Source organism: Rhinolophus hipposideros (genome assembly GCF_964194185.1).
Source record: "Rhinolophus hipposideros genome assembly, chromosome: 15".
NCBI classification, from domain to species: Eukaryota; Metazoa; Chordata; class Mammalia; order Chiroptera; family Rhinolophidae; genus Rhinolophus; species Rhinolophus hipposideros.
In genome coordinates, this window is record NC_138061.1 from 48671943 (window position 1) to 48693570 (window position 21628).

General features: G+C 51.9%; 1 protein-coding gene across 2 annotated transcripts in view; it reads left to right on the top strand.

Annotated features, from left to right (window-relative positions):
- ADAMTS14 (ADAM metallopeptidase with thrombospondin type 1 motif 14) overlaps positions 1 to 21628 on the top strand; it is an 80258-nt gene that overhangs the window by 55188 nt on the left and 3442 nt on the right. For both annotated transcript variants that reach the window (XM_081074214.1, XM_081074215.1), the window contains exons 10-21: positions 831 to 944; positions 3068 to 3216; positions 5184 to 5359; positions 7825 to 7958; positions 8333 to 8456; positions 9484 to 9564; positions 13281 to 13444; positions 14915 to 15083; positions 15568 to 15700; positions 17452 to 17659; positions 20479 to 20608; positions 20742 to 20849. In XM_081074214.1, the coding sequence (XP_080930340.1) occupies positions 831 to 944; positions 3068 to 3216; positions 5184 to 5359; positions 7825 to 7958; positions 8333 to 8456; positions 9484 to 9564; positions 13281 to 13444; positions 14915 to 15083; positions 15568 to 15700; positions 17452 to 17659; positions 20479 to 20608; positions 20742 to 20849 (1690 nt within the window). The remainder of the gene's footprint in view (positions 1 to 830; positions 945 to 3067; positions 3217 to 5183; positions 5360 to 7824; positions 7959 to 8332; positions 8457 to 9483; positions 9565 to 13280; positions 13445 to 14914; positions 15084 to 15567; positions 15701 to 17451; positions 17660 to 20478; positions 20609 to 20741; positions 20850 to 21628) is intronic.

Below are 21628 nucleotides of genomic sequence, written 5' to 3' on the forward strand. Positions count from 1 at the left end.
ACAGCTGCTAACCAGGGCCCAGGCAGAGGCTCAGGAAAGGGTCATTGCAGAGCAGGGGGCTTTCTGAAGGGGCAGGCTTTGGTGACTTGAGTGCTTCAAACCCCCATCCAGGAATGCAGCCCCCCGCCCAGCTCTGCAGGACCAGGAAGCCCTGTGCACAGTCATCCTCCCCACTGCCCAGGCCACAATGGGACATGTGGCCTGCTTTGGAGGGTGGAGAGACAGCCTGGGATATGGGATTTCAATGCCCAAATGCTGTATTTGTAAGGATGCCAGGGGATGATAGGAAAGAAAAGCAAATTAGGGCTTCCCGGACAATCTGTAACAGTTACCAAACTTTGGCATGTCTGGGTGAGATTAGAGGGACATGGGAGTCCTGACTTTGTCTGGGTGCTGCGGGGTCTGGGCTGGACCAGCAACACTCTCGATGCCCGCCACGTGCACAGGGCTTAGGGGAGTCAGTGGTCGCTGTCTCCATAGAGTCTCAAACCCTAGTCCCCACTCAGTGACAAAGTGGCTTCTGCAAAGGCAGGGAGGGAGGCCTGGAAAAGGAGACTAGGGGAGTGTGGGCTATGGCTGGCCCCTTTTTCGTGGTGCCCTGATGGAGAGAGGAGGGGTCGCTGGAGGCCATGGCACTTGGGCTAGGATCAAGCTTGAGGGTGTATGGGGCTCTGGCTGGATGCCCCACCCCTCCGCCTCCCTTGCAGTGTTTAGGGCCCAGCTTCCATCACTCCCTCCTCTCTCTCGGTCACTGCTCTTTGCCCCCTGGGCCCCGTGTCAGAGCTGGAGAGCTAGTCCAGCCTGGTGACTCCGTTCCCCTTGCCATGCAGTTCACGACCTTTGAGCCTTGCAAGCAGCTATGGTGCAGCCACCCTGACAATCCATACTTCTGCAAGACCAAGAAGGGGCCCCCGCTGGACGGGACTGAGTGTGCACCAGGCAAGGTACCTGCGGGACTGGCATCTACAGCAGGAGTGACCCTCCTGGGTGTAGGTTCCAGGGGAACCCCTGCCTCCCCACCAAGTGTGTAATGAATGTGGTGTGTGTGTGTGTGTGTGTGGCTGCTAAAGGACAGGTGTGAGCCCGTGTGCATGGAGGCCTCACATGGACTCACACACATTCGCACCTTTTCTTCTCTCCCACACCAGAGCCTTTGCTTCTGTAGTTTTCAGAGTTTGGCATCACCTCATATGCTTGCTCCCATTTCGCAGATGAGGAGAATGAGGCCTAGGCAGGCTAAGGAACTTGTGGAGGTCACACAGACAGTGAGTAGCAGAGAAGGGATAAAGAGAGGACTCCATGTGTCCTGCCTGCTGCCCGCCCCCCATATGCTGTTTCTTCCACACACATGTTCACCCCTCACACCAACCCCCAAACTTGACTTTTCACATATCTTCCTGGTGTGTGTTTGCTCCCTCGTGCATGTGTGGGGGCAGGGATTCCTTTGTCAGGGGGAACTCGTGGTCAGGTGTGAGAGCCCTGAGCTGGGGTCTGAAACCCACCTCTGTTCTGTTGCTGGCCCTGCTCCGATCACTGTGTGGTGACCTTGGGCCATTCATTGAACTTCTCTAGCGCTGCTGACCCCTGACCAAGTGTCCTTTCCATCACTCATGCGGTTCTGAAGTTACTGAGTTATATTAAAGCAAATGAGAGCGCTCGGAAGAGGCAGGGTTCAGAGAGGCTGATGATTACTCAGTCTCCGCTGTGAGCCCAGCCGCAGGGGACCTGTCCCCACAGCCTGTCCTCTGCCCTCCCTAGGCTCCTCCCACTCACAGTGGTGAACAATCTGTCCTTCACAGAGAGATGGGCTGCCCATGGCCTATGTAGGCCGACTGGGCTCTAACCTTGGCAGGCTACTATTGTGGAGACTGAAGATGCCGACTCCATATGTACCAAAGTTCCAGGCCCTCTCCTGTCACACGTTCACATAACAGTTCAGAAGTGGCTCTCAGTTTTGGCTGCATATTGGAACCATCTGGGGAGCTTCAAAAGTCCCCACCCCCAGAACAGGGAGTGACTGCATATAGAGATGAGCTCTCGCTTTGGGATGATAGAAATGTTCTAAAATTGAATTGTGGTGATGGTTGCACAATGCTTTAAACTTATGAAAAAAACAACAGCATTGAATTATATATATACTTGAAATGAGTGAATTTTATGGTATGTAAAGTATATCTCTCACTTATAGCTTCTTTAAAAAATCCCTTCCCCTAGAGATGCTGAGTCAGTTGGTTTGGGGTAGAGCCAAGGCATCTGGAGTTCTAGAAGTTCCCTAGGTGACACCAAGGCCTGACAACCACTGCATTATCTCTCTAAAAAGACCCGAAGAGCTATGCTGTATTTCTTTCCTGTTGCCCTATAGGAAAAAGAAAGGGAGTTAACTTTAGCTGAACTCTCCTTTGTCCCTGGCCCTGTGCTAAGGCTTTTGTAAGTGTTACTGCCTTCAGTTCTTAGAAGAGTCCCATTTAGCAGGTGAGTAAACTGAGGCTCAGCAAAGTTAAGTTATGCCAAAGCCACACACAGCTAGTAATGACTGAGCTGGGATTCAAACCCAGGCCTCTCGGACTCCGTGCCTGGATAGGCCTCCCCGTGGGGCTGGCTTGCCTCCCATGAACACATCTGCTTGTGGCCCCTAGGTGGTAATTTCAAGGTACAGAGCCAAGATTGACTCTAGATAGCATGGGCAGATTGTTTTTCTCTTCCCTGTCAGCGCTTTCTTTCTCCGAGGGTGGGGAACAAATAATTACACAGTTATCACCATCCTTGGCAATACTGTCTGGCATTTCCGGAGGGCTGCGTGGGCCAGGCCTTATCTCATTAAACACTCATCTCAGCCCTCTGCTATTATCCACGTTGCACAGTTGAGGAATAGGCTCACGGAGGGGAGCTCTTTGCTGAAGGTCACTCAATTCATGGCAACGGTGGGGTTATGTGTAACCCGAGGCTTGTGACCCTTTCTTGGGGTTTGTCTTTGGTGCCAACCAGCTGTGTCATTGCCTCGTTAGGCACCCTGTGTGCTAGGCAGCAGTGGCCCCAGGGTGACCTCACATCCTCTGTTCCATCCCAGTGGTGCTTCAAAGGTCACTGCATCTGGAAGTCACCGGAGCAGACTTATGGTCAGGATGGAGGCTGGAGCTCGTGGACCAACTTCGGGTCATGTTCACGGTCGTGCGGGGGTGGGGTGCGATCCCGTAGCAGAAACTGTGACAATCCCTTGTGAGTATTCTTGGCTGGGGCGGGCAGGGCAGGGGACCCTGCCTCCTTAGTCCTCAAGGGCTTGAATGGGAAGGCCCTGGGGGGCAGGGCACGAGAGAGGGACCTTTGCAGGTGGCTGCATATTCTAATGCCTGAGGACCCAAAATTGTGAGGGGTGGGACGCAGATCATTCCCACCTGGGTCTGACAGCTCCCATTGGGTCTGACATCGGCGAATGGGTTTGAATCAGTGGTTTTCAAACTTGTGTGCCGAAGTTTTCCCAGAGAGTCTGGGGGGCCCAAGACTCTGCCAGTTTAACAGGCCCTTTTGTGACCCTGATCCTCTGGCTCACCTTTGAGGAAACACTGATCTAAGTTGCTTAGCAGCCATGTCTTGGGAGAATAAATTCCCCAAGTTTGTTTTCTACCACATGAAGCAAACTTTTTTTAAATTTTTCTTATCTCTTTCTAATATCAAATCCCCCCTTTCACCCTCCCACCCAACTTTCAGTATTCTGGGGGAGCATTCTATTTTCCCCTTTTTAATCCCTTCTGTAGGGACCCTTCCCATGGTTTTGGAGCTTCTGAGTGTCGCTGTGCATTGACTCTATCTCCCAAGCTGAAGCAGCATGCTTAGAACAGGCTCGTGAGAGATGGGCCTGGCCAGGGCCAGCATGCAGGCCTGCAGCGCCAGGAACCAGGGCTTCTGAACTTCCGAGGGGCAGGGGCTGGCCCACCCCTATGCACTGAGATGGGGGGGGGGACTGCAGGACGAGAGAGTCCTAGCACCGCAGTGGCTCAGTAGTGGCTCATCCCCCTTCTAGCATTCTCAGGACCATATTCTGTTGTTTACCTCCAGGGATGGGAAGCTCACTACCTTATGCTCCTATGTCGGATGACTATACGGGCCTTTCACACATCTGAGCCCAAATGAACTGCCTTGTAACTTCCACTTGTTAGGGGTATGAAAGGTGGGGTTAGAGAAACTCATTAACACCCAGTCTGAACAAACCACCTTCCACTCATGAGATTATCCCCTTGATCAAAGCTACTGCTTATTGAATTTCTCTGCGATAATAACTTTTTATTTTGTGAGACTTCAATGAAATAATATGTGTACTCTCAGCACTATGCCCGGCCCAGATGAAGCACTAATAAATGACAGCTGCTGTTATATTTATTATGGTGTATCAAGCACTTTCTCTGTGCCAAGTGGGATGCTAAGCACTTTCCTGCACAAACCCATTAATTCTCGCAGTACCTCTGAGCAGAGTACCTCCTGCACTTGGATACGTAGTATCAACAATCTTCCCTAATCCTCTGAATTTCATGGAGAAGAGAATACAGGTTGCTTTAAAATACTGTTTCTTTTTGTTCACAGACACACCAGGAAGTAGGTAAAATAAGAGGTAGTATGTTCCTTCCTTTAAAGGGGAAATTAAAGCACAGCAAGACTAAGTGACTTACCCGAGACTGCAGTCAGGACTTGGGGTTAGATTTCACCAGACCTTCTGATTTCAAATCCAAGTCTCCTCCACCACCCCTTCGTCTGTTACGATATTAAATGGAAGTGAATGCAAATAGGAATAGCTGAGTCATTTATTGAATGCCTGTGGTCTGTCAGGCCCTGTGTAACAATTGAAAGAATATAGAGTGAAGATGAATAAGACTGATTTCTCTTCAGCCCAGTTGGGATGGTTAGTCATTCCCATCTTCCCAGTCTTTCGCCCAGCCCTTTTTACCTCTTTCTTCTCTTCTCCCTACACACACACACACACTGTGGAGTAGGTGACATATGTCTGAAGGGTGGAGCCAGAGGGATTCAGCAGGCTCTGAGCTCAGCAGCCTCCATAGTTGGGGTCCCTCTCTAGTATATAAGTTAGTGGTATCCTAAACGGCGGAGCTGCCCCTGCTGGCCGTGTGGGTGGCCTGGCCCTCCCCAGCCTTCCTAGCCAGCAAAGTCACTGAGTTGCCCTTTGCCTGCCCCAGCCCAGCCTACGGAGGCCGCCTGTGCTCAGGACCCATGTTCCAGTACCAACTCTGCAACAGCGAGGAGTGTCCGGGGCCCTACGAGGACTTCCGGGCCCAGCAGTGTGCCAAACGCAACTCCTACTACATTCATCAGAACACCAAGCACAGCTGGATGCCCTACGAGCCTGAGGACGGTGAGCAGGCCCTGCTCTTCCTCCGGCCCCATGTGTCCTTGGGCATCTGCTAGCAGGGCGCCCCATGCCTGGGCCCACCAGTGAAGGTGGAGGGACAGTGAGGGCACCCAAGGGACACTGCAGTTGTCTGTGCAAGCCTTTCCATTGTGTGCCTGAGGTGTCCTCATCAAAGCCAGCCCTGGTTTCTATACTTACGATGACTGTTTCTGGAAATGCAAGGACATTGTCTTGAGCAAGGGCATTTCACCCAGAGGTGCTGTGAGACCAGCGGCCGTGCTGGCTACTGCGTTTCGCCGAACATAAGACCTCACCGGAAAATAGGCCCTAGCATGATTTTTCAGGATGACATCCCCTGAACATAAGCCCTGATGCGTCTTTTGGAGCAAAAATTAATATAAGACCGGGTCTTATTTTTGGGGAAATTCGGTAGGGCTTATTTTATATTATGAGCATCCTGAAAAATCATGCTAGGGCTTATTTTCCGGTTAGGTCTTATTTTCGGGGAAACACGGTATTGGGGTTGGTGCCTTTCACACATGTTCTTACCCGTCCAGGAAGGCACTGTACAGGTGTAGTCACCCCTCACTTTGCCAAACCAGTGTCCTGAAAAGCTCGTTCCTGTCACATGCCATGGTTTTAGATTTTATGATTGTGCTACCATTTGAGCAATTAATGACAGTAATATGAAAGGTGGGCAGATGGGAGCCTACGGGACCCCCTCCAGGCTTCTCTGGGAGAGACGCAGGTCTGGGGACCAAGCCAGTGCCAGTGCCTGTCTGTTGTGGCACATTTCCAGGGACGGCTCTTGTAGTGGCAGAGAGAAGCCAGCGAAGGGCAGGGATTCACAGCGCCTTGGAACCCTCAGGCTGAAAGGGCCTTGACAGCCCTCTGAGCCCACCTCCCCCTGCTGGTTTCTTCGTGGTCCTACAGATGGGTGCTCACCCTACCACACAGCCAGGGCCCATTAGAACCGCTTTTCCTCTCCTAAGCCCTGGTCACCTCTTTTTAGCCCTGGTTGCAGAGGATCAATTGTAGGACCCTCAGCTCTTCAGCTCATGTTTAGAATGTCAGTCTTCGAGTTAGAAGGGACCTCTGAGGCCTGTCCATCGCCGGCCAATGCACAAACCCCTCTGGAACATGCTTACAGGGAGCCTCTTCCCTCTGCTTGGATTCCTTTTTCTCTGGGGAGTTTACCACTCGCTCCCCACTGCGGGCTGGCTTCCGTGGCTGCCCCAAGACCCGCCTGCCCCGGGGCCTGGTGGTCAGGGTCCTTCCTGTCTTTGGGCAGTTGGAGCCCAACCCCTCGGCCCAGGCCCAGGTCCCACCAGGAATCTGGCTCCCGTGTGTGAAATCCACAGAGGTATGGGGTGTTGTGGCTCCGGACTCAAGTCCTGAGTGCTGGGGAAGGATGTCACTAGGTATTCTGGGGAGCCCAGGGACAGGGACAGGAGCCAGACCAGGACAGGTTCCTTAGAAATTTGGCTGACGGAGTGGCTCGCAGATCCAGTCAGAACCCAGACAAGCCACCGCAGCATAGGATGAGGGTGGGGTGTGGGGGAGGCTTTGAGGGGTAGTGAGGCCGATGGGGTGGCTGGACTTTGGGTTTTCCCAGGACTTTTAGACAAATTCCAGGAAGTTAGCTAAGCCCCAACCTCCCTTTTTCTAAGAAACTCATTGAGGGTTAATATATGTTCTCTGACACCTCCTTTTGAGGACATCAATAACCAAGATAAAGAAGAGAACATTTAATTGTTAGACCTAGAAAGGACCCCCTTCCCTCCCTGACTGCTGCTCTCTTTTACAGACCCAAACACAGACCACTGTTCTGCCTGCCTTTCAAGCAGCCTTCTAGTGTTTATACGCATGTTAAGATACACCCTCATACGTGTGACTGGTGACATGTACAAAGAGAGCAGGACTCAAGCCAGGCTGCCTGGGTTAGAATCCTGCCTCTTCTACTTACTACGTGGCTGTGTGGCCTTGAGCAAATTCCTTAACCTCTCTGGTCCTCAGTTCTCTCCTCTGTAGTGTTAGAAACAACTCCCTTGGAGCTATTGAGAGTTTTAAATGAGTTGATTCATGAAAAGCACTTAAAGTTATACATGCAGAGTGTGTAAAGGTTTTGGAAGCATCTGGCACATAGTAAACATTCACTGAATGTTGGCTTACGATTATTGTTATTATTATTATTTTATCACTTGATTTTTTTCTCAACAACCTGTTGTGGCACTTCACTGAGCAAGGATAATGAAAAGGGAACTGAGGCCTGAAAAGGTCAGATAATGTGCCCAAGGTCATATGGCTAATAAATGACAAAACAGGAATTTTAAGCCCCAGCCCCAGGGCCCCCTGCACCGCACAGAGCTGGCCCCTGAAGCTTCCTGGTTGGGCCATGTGCTGATGTCCTGGGCCAGCCCACTTTCTCCTAGCCCAGCTGGGGGCTCATATGGTCCCTCTCCCTACAGACGCCCAGAAGTGTGAGCTGATTTGCCAGTCGGAGGACACAGGGGACGTGGTCTTCATGAACCAGGTGGTACATGATGGGACACGATGCAGCTACCGGGACCCCTACAGCGTCTGTGCCCGTGGCGAGTGTGTGGTAGGTGCCTCCCTCCAGGCCACCCACCCTCTGCCAGCCCCGGGAACCTGGAGGCCTACACTGCCTGCCCCTTATGAAGACAAGCAGTGCCTCACTGTCCCCACCCGTGACACCCCTTGGTCCTCAGCATAGCCCTGGGATGCTGGAAAGGGGTTATCGCTCAGCCCATGCACGAGGAGAGGAGTGGGCCAGTGTTAAGACCTTTCCCATGTCGCATGCGTATTTGTGGCAGAGCCCATCCAGGAGAGGACCCTTGGTCCAGGGTCCTCTCGTTCTGGGGCCTGGGGATCAGGGAGGGAGCCACAGGCTGCTGACCCCAGGGTGGCGATAGGGGCATGGGAGCCTCCTCCCACTGACCCCACCTTTGGCCTCAGCCCGTTGGCTGTGACAAGGAGGTGGGTTCCATGAAGGCAGATGACAAGTGCGGGGTCTGTGGCGGCGACAACTCCCACTGCAGGACTGTGAAGGGGACGCTGGGCAAGGCCTCTAAGCAAGCAGGTGAGCAGGCTGGGACGGAAGGGGTGACGGGGAGTGACTGGGGTTGTGGCCCAGCCAGGGTTCCTGGAGCTGGAGCCGTCCCTCAGGTGGGCACCGCTCCTTGAGCTGGGCCACAGTGCACAGTGGGGAGAAGGGGCCTTCGAGCCTGTCTCCAGACCTTCCGTGGCTGCCCAGGGCTGGTGAGTCGGGAAGCTATACCTGGTCAGCTCATTCTTTAGGTGATCTGGTGCCTGTCTTTGGGATCAGCAGCTCAGAAGCATTTTCCTACTAGGCGATGTGTTGTGTCAGGAGCTCAGCCATCTCTTGGGCTCTGGGGCTATTGGTGGGAGTGAGGGTGCATTCACGTCTAAAAGTATGGCCCAGACTGAACTGAAAAGAAAAGCCAATGTGGTTTTCTTTTCTCCTCTCACGCTTAACAAAACAAAACAAAACCAGTGGTACCTCCTGCTTTGAAACTCTTGGTACCTTTCAGTTCCTTGACTTCCCTTCCCACCTTCAATCTGGCCAAAGTTGCCGTTGAAAAGGCCAGATAGCGGTCCTTTACACTTTAGTATACACTAGATTCGTTTCTCCTCTGGGGATGTTACAGCTTTGCCTCACCTCTCCTTCTTGTGGGGAATGGGTGGCTGTGAGAGAGGTTTGTTTCCATGTCTTGGGTTGGCAGAGCCATGGCGGCCCGGGGCAGCCATGTTAGATAGTCATGGCCTGTTTCACCTAAATCCCTGCCATGGCTTACGGTGTGAGAAGAAAGTGGGGAGGGAAAAATCAGGAGAGAAGAGGAGAATTAAGCAAGTGGGAAATAATAGCAACCAACACACACAGAGAGCCCCTTAGAATTCACAGAGCATTTTTAGTTACAGCAGCTCATTCGATCCTCTCAGCACTTTGTGGGGAAGGGCCCACACCGGTTTTACAGACCAGGAAACTGAGGTTCCTGGGTACCTGCAGGGCTGGAGGAATGGGGGATGCTGGGCAGTGGGATCGCCAGTTCACGATGCTCACGGCTTTTCTGGATCCTCTGTGGCAGGAGCTCTCAAGCTGGTACAGATCCCAGCGGGTGCCAGGCACATCCAGATTGAGGAGCTGGAGAAGGCCTCCCACCACATTGGTGAGTGCCAGGGTGCTGCTGGGGGAGGGGCAGTCAGGCCCCACGACCTGCCTGCAGGTTTGAGTGAGCTGGGAGAGCAGGGGAGAGGGTTCTAATGCATGGGGGATTTCATAACTTTGAATCATGGCTTAGAAGCTTTTATTTGATTTTTCTGTGGTTCAGCACTTTGCTGCTTCTCCCTGATTGCCTGGACTCACTCATGCAAGTGCAGTCAGCTGATGGGTCTGTAGTGACCTGGTTGGTACTGGCTGTCTGTTGGGGTTGTGGGGGTGACAGGGCCAGTCCCCAGCAGGCTAGACCAGGGTTATACATGTGACGTCTGTCACATGGTCCTCAGGAGTGGTGAGAGCGAGCAAGCCCAGCGTTCAAGCACTTTTCAAGAATCTGCTTGCATCAAGCTTTTTGAGGTCCAACTGGCCCTAGCACGTCTTGTGGCCAAACCCAGACTCATGGGGGTAAAAACAAACCATGTCTTGATGGGAAATGTGGTAGAGTCACAGTGCAGTGGGGCGTGGGTACAGGAATAGGAGGAATTGGTAGCCATTGTTGACATCCTACCACGTGGGCGCTTAAATTATTCTCATTATAAAGACAGACACACAGGCACTAAACTCGATGCCTACCCTTAATACTTATAACAGATATACAACTGTATAGCCCAGACAGATGAAAAATTAGGACCCCCAAATAAATCAGTAAAATTCAAATGAAGAACATTAATGTAATGGGAGAGATGTGTTTTGTTGGTTCGTTTGCTTTGTTTTGTTTTTGCTGAAACTAAATTGACAGTCAAAAAATGAGCATGTCCAGAACAGGCAAATCCATAGAGACAGAAAATAGATTAGTGGTTGTCAGGGGCTGGGGAGAGGAGGGAGTAGGGAGTGACTGCTAATGGGTCTCAGATTTCTTTGGGGGATGATGAAAGTGTTTTGGAATTAGATAGTGGAGATGATTGCACAACTTTGTGAATACACTAAAAATCGGTGAAGCACACACTTTAAAAGGGCGGATTGTATGGTGTGTGAATTGTATCTGAATTTAAAGCACATAAAGATGGTTTGGAGCAGAATCCTGGCAGACAGGAGTGCGGCAGGTAGGAGCCTGCACTTTGGGCAATGGCTGTGTTCTCTCATACTTGTCTATGTTCAGACCCCTTACAGAGGACACGGGGGCTACAATATCGCCCAGCCTTGGCATGTCACAGAGGACCCTCCTACCTGTTATGCCCACTGAGTCACACTGCTTGGCATTCTGGGCAGGTTCATATATTACAAGAATGCTGGTATTTATATTGTTAGATTATCCTCAAAATAATACAAACTTTTTTTTTAAAGTCTCCTGGAGAACTTGTCCTCCCTTGGGAAATAGATCTATATTAGCACAGCTGTTATTGATCTGGTAGGCACCTGAGAGGGTGTAGTCTAAGCAGACACGGGGCACAAGAGGAAACTGAGGCCCAAAGTAGATGGGGGGCCCTCTGTGTGCCCCGATTCACCTATGGGGTGAGCCAGTCTGGGCCCAGGTTTTCTGTCTCTTGCCCTCTCAGGCCTTTCTGCATGAGAAGTATGAGTTTGGAGGGCTTTGGCTCGGGCAACTCCCTGCCCACTAGTCAATCTGGCTCTGGGGATTGTACTAGAACAGGGGCCAGGGAGAGGTGGGGGCAAGAAGGGAAGTGTCATTTATTCCAGAAGAGGATGGAGCTCACAGGCTATTACTGCACCCCTGTGGATGATTCCATAATATCAGCAGCCCTGTGGGCCTCGGTTAGCCCCTGACATTTCCATGTCACCAGAAGTCTAGGCCTGGAACTTCGGCAAGTAGGGAGTGATTCACGTAGCTTCTGTGGAGGTCGGGCATGGCTCCTAGCTCTTAGGGTAGACTCAGTGTGGGCACACTCGCCTGTTGTTTCCTGGGTGAGTTCCCTGAAGGGTTGGAGCTCTGCAGGAAGTGGGACAGGAAGGGTAGTGGAACCTGACATTTGCACAGGTTGTGATTATACATGTGTCAGGTACATACAGGACCTCAGTAAAAATGTGCGAACTATGTATGTATGAGTGTGTGTGTGTGCACGCGCGTTCTGGGCAAGCCCAGGACAGGTGGCAGTCTTGGCAACGAAGGCCAAAGCCCTATCCAAACTCGTTTGGGGACATCGGCTCTTTCAAAGGAAGAGAAGTCACACTGTTCATGTCTACCATGTGTTGGGCCTTGAGCTGGCCCTTCTTGTACATTATCTCACTGAAGCCTCACGACGATCCATGAAGGCTCTGGTCATATCCCATTTTGTAGCTGCGGAAAGAAGCATTGAGAGGTTAAGATAGTTGCCTATGGTACAGAGTGGGTCAGTGGTAGTGCCAGGACTCAGAGCTGGGCCTGGACGGTAGAGTCCATGTTGTGTTCAGCCACCTCATGGAATGAGGGGTGACAGCAGGGGCTGGGGATGATGGCTGCTGTGAGGTATGGGAGCAGACAAGGGTGACGGGAAGAGTTGAGGCTGGGCCCAGCCTGAGGAGCTGCCCAGCTGTAGCCTAGAGGGTCTGGCAACTTTGAGGGTTGAGAGACATCAGACATGAGGGGTCCACTCTTGTCTTCCCACTCAGCAGAGACGTTGGTTCTCCAGAGAACTGGACCATCAGCCCATTGTGTGCCCAGGACAAACCTCTGCCTGTCTTAGAGCCATCTGAATTAATAATAGCGCCAACTTTAGGATGTGTGTCAGGATTCCACTGAGGCAGTTAGCAAAGTGACCAATCCATGGTTAGTGCTGATGGTTTTGATCTGCACCAGGAAGGGCCTTCCCAGGGCTTTGGAGTCTTGCCCACCCCACCTGGCTGAGGGGCTCAGGTCCCAGGCTGCACCCCTTCCCCATCCCCTGCTGCTTCCAGGGCAGCCGAGGTTGTAAGTCACGACTTTGCCAGGTGTCTGCACCTGCACAACTCCCATCTGACATCATTTAGCTACTCACTAACGGGGACTTTTAAGGGGTAGAAATTTACAGATGTTGAACAAACTCCTACTTCATGCCAGGCTCTGTGCTGGGCCAAGGACACTGAGAAGATGATGAGTTGACAGGCTGTGGGAGAGACGAGACTTGTATAATTGGTACAGTGCTAAGAGTCAGACACTTTTCTGATGATAGTACTAGTGCCTACCATTTATTAAGTACCGACTGCATACTATGCTCTCTGCCTAGTTTTTTACACATATGAACTCCTTTAAATGTCCCAAGAGCACCTAGGGGGGAGTACCGCGATTATCCTTATCTAGGTACAATTATTCCCATTTTACAGATGGTGAAACTGAGGCATTACAGGGAGGCTAAAGATCTTCCCCATGATCAAGATCTGACTTCAGCACCTGTACACTTAACTTCTATACTCTGCTATAGAAGTTTTAGGGAGGGTAAATCCCTGAAGACTGGCAATCAAAAAGGGCTTCCTGGAGGAGGGGATAATTATGCTGAGCCTTAAATATGGGTGGATATTAGGCGGGAAGAAGGGAAAACAGTGAGGGTAGGAGGAATGGTATGGGCCAGGGTCCAGAGGCAGGGATGCTGTATGGGGCATGTGGTGACCCGTCTGACTGGAGAGAGGTTCAGGTGGGAAGGAGTGACAGGTAGATAGGGGGCCCCTCTGGGAAGGCCTTGAAATCCTCGAGGAAGTCTGGCTTGTGCTCCTGTGGAGCGGACCAGAAATCTGTGCCCCTCTCTCCCTGGCCAGCTGTGAAGAACCAGGTCACAGATAGCTTCATCCTCAACCCCAAGGGCAAGGAAGCTACAAGCCGGACCTTCACGGCAATGGGCCTGGAGTGGGAGTATGCAGTAGAGGATGTCAAGGAAAGCCTCAAGACCAGTGGGCCCCTGCCCGAGGCCATTGCTGTCCTGGTGAGTCCCCAGCCTGCACCATGGCTCCTGCTCATGCCCCTGCAGCCCCAGCCTGGTCACCCTAGCTCACCGACTCTGCTGCCAAGCCAGCCCCAGCCTGATGGAAATTCTCCTGTTCCACTGTCTTCAGAAGCCTGGGCAAGGCCAAGGTGTCCTCGTCCCAGGCCAGCTCCTCATCTGTGCTTTATAGGCTGGCAGGATGGCACAGGAGGAAGGAAAAGAAAGGTCTCGCTGTCAGGCTAGAGATGCCACACACAGGGAGTCTGTTCTCCTTAATGTAGGGTCAGGAAGGGGGCCTGGAAGGAGCGGGAGGGACCGGCATTCCCTGTGATGTCCTGGCATCATCCAGAATCAGCATTGCCAAAAGTCAGTCGGCAGCGGACCCCGGGGTGTCGTCTGGCACTGCTGGCTTCCTGAGAGGGGTACAGGGCCACTGTCCTGGCTGGGGTCCACCGCTGCCCAGCCCCTTTTTGTAGACCGTAGGCCAAAGCTTCTGGAGCAGGGATGGTTAAACCAGGAAAGCAGACCAGAAGAGGCTCTGTCTTCAGTGCCCTTGGCGCCGGTTGGTGGCAGGAGACCTTGGACAGGCTTTGTTCCTGAGGCTACCCTCTCTGATTAGGGAGATTCTGGAGGGCAGGGTCCAAGGCCTGTTGGTGCCAGCATATTACTTCAATCCAACCTGTATTTTCTATGCACCTATGGTTACTGACCACCCATACGTCGATGGCCAATTGATTTTCAACAAGGCTACCAAGACCATCAATGGGAAAATATAATCTCTTAAACGAACGGTGCTGGGACAAAGCACCGTTTACATCTCCACATGTAAAAGAGTGGAGTTGGACCCTTACCTGACATCATACACAAAAATTAACTCAAAATAGATCAAAGACCTAAGTACAAGAGCTTAAACCATAGAACTCTGAGAGAAAACAGGGATAAATCTCATGACGTGGAATTCTTAGATATGACACCAAAAGCATGAGCCACAGAAGAAAAAATAGATAAATTGGTCTTCAGGGAAATTGAAAAGTTTTATACATCGAAGGACATTATCAAGAGAGTGAGAAGACACCCTACAGAAGGGGAGAAAAGATTTCTAATCATATCTGGTAAGAGTCTAGTTAGTATCCAGTCTATTCTTCTAGAGTCAGGCAGTGTGGATACTCTGGTGAGCTGGACAGACCAACAGACGTGGTTCCTGCCCATGTTAGAGCTTCGGTCTGAGGGAGGGGAAAGCACACAAGCTGTGCTTGGGCCTGGCACGCAGTAGGTGCTTTGCCTGAGTTTGCCTTGTGGCTGCTGGTCTGAAAGACCTCCCTAGGTCACACTTGGTGCTGTCCTTCTCCTGGCGTTCACCGGTTCTGCTTCTGACCCCACATCCTTCCCTGTGACCCGCCACCCCGGCTCCCCGAAGCTGGTCTTGCTTCTCTGCTCCCAGTCCTGTGCCTCTCCTCCATCTCTCCCCAGATGCTCCCATCTGCTGAGGGGGGCCCCCATGGTAGTCTGGCGTACAAGTACGTCATCCATGAGGACCTGCTGCCCCTTATTGGGAGCAACAACGTGCTCCTGGAGGAGACGGACACCTACGAGTGGGCGCTCAAGAGCTGGGCCCCCTGCACCAAGGCCTGCGGAGGAGGTACTAGCCCACCTGGGCCCGGCTGCCCCAACATGCAGCTGCCGTGTGGGGGCCGCCCAGGGCCTCTCAGAAGGAGGAACAGGAGAGGCCAGAGAGCTGACATTGACTCCATTGGACGTGTCCCCAGCTCATGCCTCAGTTTCTCCTGGAAGATCTCTGGGGTGTGGAAGCCTGTCCGGGTAGGGCCTTTGGGGTGGAGCTGAAGTGCTAGAGCAATATCCAGGGCAGGGCCTATTCACTATAAAAGCTCACCAGCTGTGCGGAGAGGCAGCCATCCAGAGCCTATCCCTACCATACTACATCTGGGACAGATGAAACAGGCTGATCAAGGAAGGCTTCCTCAGAAAGTGGCAGGAGGGAGTGCAAAGGCACACGGGAGTGGCATTGGCCCTCCAGGCTCTCCAGAGCTTAGTGCCCCCCAGTCCCTGGGCAGGGCAGTGGGCGTCTGACAAGACCAGGCCACAGCAGCCTGCCCTCTTGACAGGTATCCAGTTCACAAAATATGGCTGTCGGCGCCGACGAGACCACCACATGGTACAGCGGCACCTCTGTGATCACAAGAAGAGGCCCAAGCCCATCCGCCGGCGCTGCAACCAGCACCAGTGCCCCCAGCCAGAGTGAGTGCCTGGGGGAGGAAGAAGGAGCCTGATCCCATACCCGGGGGGGTTGCAGACTGGGTGTTGCAGACCTTCTGTCAGCCCTGGCTCCAGAGGAGGGCCTGCAGAGCCGGCTTCCTCCAGCCTGCAGAGCCTGCTTCCTCCAGCCTGCAGAGCCTGCTTCCTCCAGCCTGCAGAGCCGGCTTCCTCCAGCCTGCAGTCTAGAGACACAGCCTCTGCAGGCAGGGCTCCCTGAGCAGAGGGTAGCCCATCCCAGGTTCTGCCCATGCCAGGGCTGCCCTCCTGTCCATTCAGTTCCTCTGGGTTTCTGGATGAACTTCCTCTCCCAGAAGGAAGATGCTTCTTTTGTTCTGTCACTCCCAGCATTCTTTTACAGATGGGGAAACTATCTGGGGACACAGCTTTCCCTCAGTGATTTGTGGGGTCCATGGAGGTGAAGCAGATTTCAGTGCTTCCAAGCTCCAGGCCCCAGGGCAGGACGCTGTCCACCAGCTCTTTCCAGCCTGATTGTCTGGGCTATGGACTCAGCCTGGCCTACTGGCCCCCAGCGGTGGTCTAGCCCCTGATGGGAGTTCCCTGGACTGAGGATATAGGCTCTTTTGACCCCAAGGTCATGTTCTTGTGGTTGTTTGCAGGGGGCTTTGGGGAGAGGAAAAAGCTGTGACTTGTGGAGGATTCAACGGGAGGCCTCTGAGCTCGTCCCTGAGCCCGCAGGCAGGGTAACTGGCCAGTAGGAAACCTCAGAGAGCCAGATCCACCCTCCTGTCTGTCCAGGAGTCCTCTTGGGGCGGGGATAGCGGGGGGAGGCGGGTATTGACTGGCCTCGATGACCCACAGCAGCTCCTACTCCCTCACGCTGGGGGAGCTCCAGGGCCAGGACGGAAACTGACGACCAGCTCTAGAGCCCACCACAGCCACCCGGTGCCCAGCTCAGGCCGTAATCCCCAGCCCCTCGGCCCTCCATGCTTCCCTTTCATGTCTTACTTACCCTGTTATTTGGGCCACTTCCCCTGCAAATGTCTATGATCAAAGAGCATGCAAGGCTAACAGGTCACGCACCGTGGCTTGTCTGTAAAATGGCCCAGTGAAGTTTGGGGGAGGTTTGGTTTTGTGTTTTAAAGGAAGAGGTTGGCTGAAAGGGCCCTGGTTTAGCACCAGCTTAGCTGATCCGCCCCGATGCTTTGTAGGTGCTGAGAGGGACAGTAAGGGTGCCTTCATTTATTACACGCCTACCTCATGCCGTGTACTCTGCCAATTGCTTTATCAATATGAAGTCCTTTCATTGTCCCCAGATCTCCAGGGCAGGGGGTTCTGTTATACAAGCTGTGGCTCTCATAGTTTTGTGCATTTTGCCCTATCTTAGTACCTAGGACAGTGCCTGCTCACAGTAGACATTCAAATATATATTTATGAGGTGTAGAGAGACTCCTGATGTAAGGTTGAGGTACGTGAGGCTTCCACGGTTTCACAGCCAGCCCAAGGATATGCAGGGTGCCAGGATTTAAAAATGCATTAGATCCATTTTTTAGATGACGAGACAAGAGGGGAAATTAAGTGACTTTCCCGAGGCCACACAGCCTGGCAGCTAGCTGCAGAGCCAGGGGGATGGTTGTCTTGGCCCCCAAGCATTCTGAAGCCCAAATCTATTCTCTGACTCCTGCCTGCGGTGGTTCAGTGGGTGTGAGTGACCCTGGGAGAAAGTGTCCCCCTGGTCCCACCTCCCCTCCACCTTCTGCCTTATCTTTCTTTAGGTGGGTGTTGGAGGAGTGGGGCACCTGCAGCCGGAGCTGCGGGAAACTGGGGGTGCAGACTCGGGGGGTACAATGCCTGCTGCCTCTCTCCAATGGTACCCACAAGACCATGCCAGCCAAAGCCTGCCCTGGGGATCGGCCCGAGGCCCGGCGGCCCTGCCTCCGAGTGCCCTGCCCAGCACAGTGGCGGACGGGAGCCTGGTCCCAGGTGAGCTGTCCTTAGAGGGTGGGAGGGGCTGGGCCAATGGGGCACCTACTCTGGGGAGTCTGGTAGAAGGTGGGTTTGGATGGGGAAACCGTAGAGAGATCTTCTGGTGCTCCCTGCAGGCAGTTACTGGCTGACTTTTTCTCCCCTTATCGGATCTGGTTTTTCTCAAAACTAGGTGGAACGACTCCCATGTACACTGGGCCATAGCTCTGGGCTAAGCCTTTACATTCATTCACCGTTTGCCTTGACCTTCATGCAGTGCTAGGAGACATAGGCTAATATGTCCATGTTACAGATGAGCAAATTGAAGCACATTCTTGCAGTCATGATATAGTTACTGACTGCCAACAAATGCCAGGCACACTGAACTAGGAATGTCAGGAATCCAGCATCAGCCAGAGACAGATCCGATGCTTGTGCTTGTAGAGCTTATCGTCCAGTGAGAAAGACATAAGGGACAAGTAAACCAGTAACGAAAGCACTTACAGGGTGCAGTTGGAGCTGTGTGGGAAGTGAATGGGTTAATGAATCAGGGAGGGCCTCTCTGAGGAGGTGACCTTTGAGTTGAGACCTGAGGGATAGGCCACAATAAGCCCCTGAGGCAGGAACAACCTTGCCTCCTTCCAGAAGCCAAAAGGACAATGAGACTGGAGCTCAAAGAAAGGGGCAGAGACTATGGAAGGGCATTGGAGAGGATGACAGGGCTTTATGAGGAGTTAGAACATGTTGTCAGAACAATGGGAAACTACTGAAGGGGTTTAACAGGGGTGATAGAAGCTCTGATTTCAGTTTTAAAGGGTTATCTGGCAGCTCCATAGGAAGTTCATTGTTGGGAGGCCAGCGTAGAAAAAAAAAAAATAGTAAGAAGCCTATGGGATTGTCCAGGTGCTTGTGGCTTAGCCCTGGAAGTGGCCACAGGGACAGTTTTTGATGTCTTGGGTTTTCTTTTAAAAATTCATTTGATATGAATCTTGGGGACATTACACTCAGTGAAATAAGCGAGACACAACATGACAAATACTGTATGATTCCACGTATATGAGGTACCTAGAGTAATTAAATTCATAAAGAAGGTAGAAGGGTGGTTTCCAGGGGTTGGGGGAGGGAGGCATAGGGAGTTAGTGTTTCAAGGAGACAGGGTGTCTGTTCGGAAGATGAAAAGAGTTCTGGAGATGGATGGTGGTGATGGTTGCCCAACAATGGGAATGAACTTAATGCTGCTGAACTGTACACTTAAAAATGATTAAAATGGTAAATTTTATGTGATGTATATTTTACCATAATTTTAAAAACCTCATTTGATCAAGGAGATAAGCACAATGATGCTTATCATAATATGAAAAGCACAATATTAGGAAATATCTTAAAATGTTCATCTGTCAGAGATTGGGCAAAAAATCATGGTCTGTTCATACAATAAAATACTATATAACAAGAAAAGCAAACAAGCTCAAACTGTACTCATCAGCATAGATAAACCTCAGAAAAACAAATTTAGGTAGAAAACGCCCTGAAGTATGAAGAGAAAAGCACTTCCAATGGGATACCATTTACTTAAAGCCTAAAAAGGCACAACGTACTATTTGAAAATATGCCAGAATGCTGAATTTATTAAAGCTGCTGGTGGTATTCAAACAGATTTTCCCGAGCAACTTCCTCATACTTTTCTGTATGCTTGGAGTATTGCATCATAAAGAGTATTTTTAAATAAGCAAAATCCCCATACAATTCATGTGGATATTATGTTCTTCTCCATAATATAAAGATTTATTTGTTTCAATATAAAACAGATTGCTGGACCCACAAAGGACCCATAGATAAATCTAACAGAGAAATGACAGATGGTGGGAGATGGTTGCCCCTTATAAGACTGACAACCACTCGAGAGCTATTCTTTGTAATTACTCATCCCAAGAGGATGAGCCGTTTTTGTCCCATGGTTCTGTGTGACGCTTGACCCTCTGTCTCCCACGGGTCTTTGCATGGCCAGCCTGAGCAGTGGACCTCTGCAAGTTCTCCCCTGTTCCACCTGGAGAGGCTGTGGTCAGTGCCTAGAATCCAGGGGCCTGGTCACATGAGGCAGCCTGCTTTTCCTGGAGCCCCCACCGACCACCACCCATTTATCAGGGGAAGAAGTGTGTGAGGCTCCCGGATGCTATGTGTGGCAGCCCTTGCAAACAGTTGTCATCTATTTGTGCTCTGCTCCTTGCACAACACCTTTTCTTCTCGGGAAAGAAGGCACTTTGAACATGTCTCTGCAAGCTGAGTTTTGGTAAATGTAATTCCAAAGTCACTGAAGGTCAGAGCTAGAAGGGAGCATGGTGACCGTGTCACCCAGCTCTCTGTTTAGCAGATGCCACAATCCAGCTCCCTACATCCCGTTACCGAGACATCAGCAAGTAAACAGACCTGCCCCAGATCCCAAGGCCTGGTGGATTGTAAGAGGGGAGTTGGCTAGGGAGATACACAAAATTTTTAGGGACCCAGGCACAGACCAGAGTGGACATAGACAGTAGTGCAGAGTGGTGTCCCGAGCCAGTAGTAGATGGTAGAAGTGTTCACGGGGCTGTAAGCTCAGGGCAGCGGCTATTTACCACCCAGGATGGGAGTATTTTGACAACTGATGTGCTGTCCTAGTGAAGCTATTTAGAAGTAGTCCTTGCTCTTCCCTCTGGTCAAGTGGAGACCTGGCACTCTCCTCTGTACCCTTTCCGTCCTGGGCGTTGGCTGGGTTAGAGCTCACTGCCCCCTGCCTCTCTCTCTCTACCTGTCCCTCCCTGGCTGTTGTGGCCTGACCTGGTCCTGCCCTCCCATGGCAGTGCTCTGCCACCTGTGGAGAGGGCACCCAGCAGCGGCAGGTGGTATGCCGGACCAATGCCAACAGTCTCCGGCAGTGCGAAGGGGACAAGCCAGACACCATCCAGGTCTGCAGCCTGCCTGCCTGCGGAGGTGAGCCAGATGGGATGAGGGGGAGGGAGAATAGTCAGGCCAGGTCCTCTAGCCTAGACCTGAGACCCAGCCTGGCTCTCATCCTGGCCCCCTAAAAGCCCCAAGTACTGGAGCTGCTTCTCCCTGTTCACAGGAAGTCTCCAGAACTCGACCGTGAGGGCTGATGTTCGGGAACTCGTGACTCCAGAGGGGCAGTGGATGCCAGAATCTGGGCCCCTACATCCTATTAACAAAATATCAAGTAAGTGGATCTCCGGCCCTCACCCCCTCCCCAAACCTTTACGCTGTAGGAAGCACAGGCCATGCTGTGAAGCAGATCCAGCTTCTAGTCTGTCCACGTGACCTTAGCCTCCCAGAGCCTCCGATTCCTCAGCTGTGAGGTGGAAATAATGCTTGTACTGGTCCATGACCCCTTGTCGACAATTCCAAAATGCTGAAAGCTGTGTTTCCCTACATTTGGTGCGGGCTCATTTGGCAGCAAAAAATCTGACCTGAACTAACAAGAGATCGGTTATTCTGCTACAGAAACATTACTGTATTTGGTTACGATCGCTACCGGTGATGTTATATAGTATGAATACACCAAATATTACTGTTTTGACCTCAACAATTCTGAATTATGTGTCATATCTGGTTCCAAGAGTTTTGGATAAGCAATTGCAGATCTGAGCTGCTTTCATAGAGCTGTTGAGAGAAATAAATGAGATAACGCATGCACTTCTGTCCAGCTGTCAGCTAACAACAACCCAAATAGTCATTTCTCTCTGCTTCATGATTAGGAGCCCATCAGTTCACTCTCCAATCCATCCATCCATCCATCCATCCATCCATCCATCCATCCACCCACCCACCCACCCACCCATCCATCCATCCACCCACCCACCCACCCACCCACCCATCCATCCATCCACCCATCTACCCATCCATTCACTCACTCACTCACTCACTCACCCATCCATCCACCCACCTACCCATCAATAAATGTTGACTGAGCGCCTGCTATGTGCCAGGCTCAGTGTT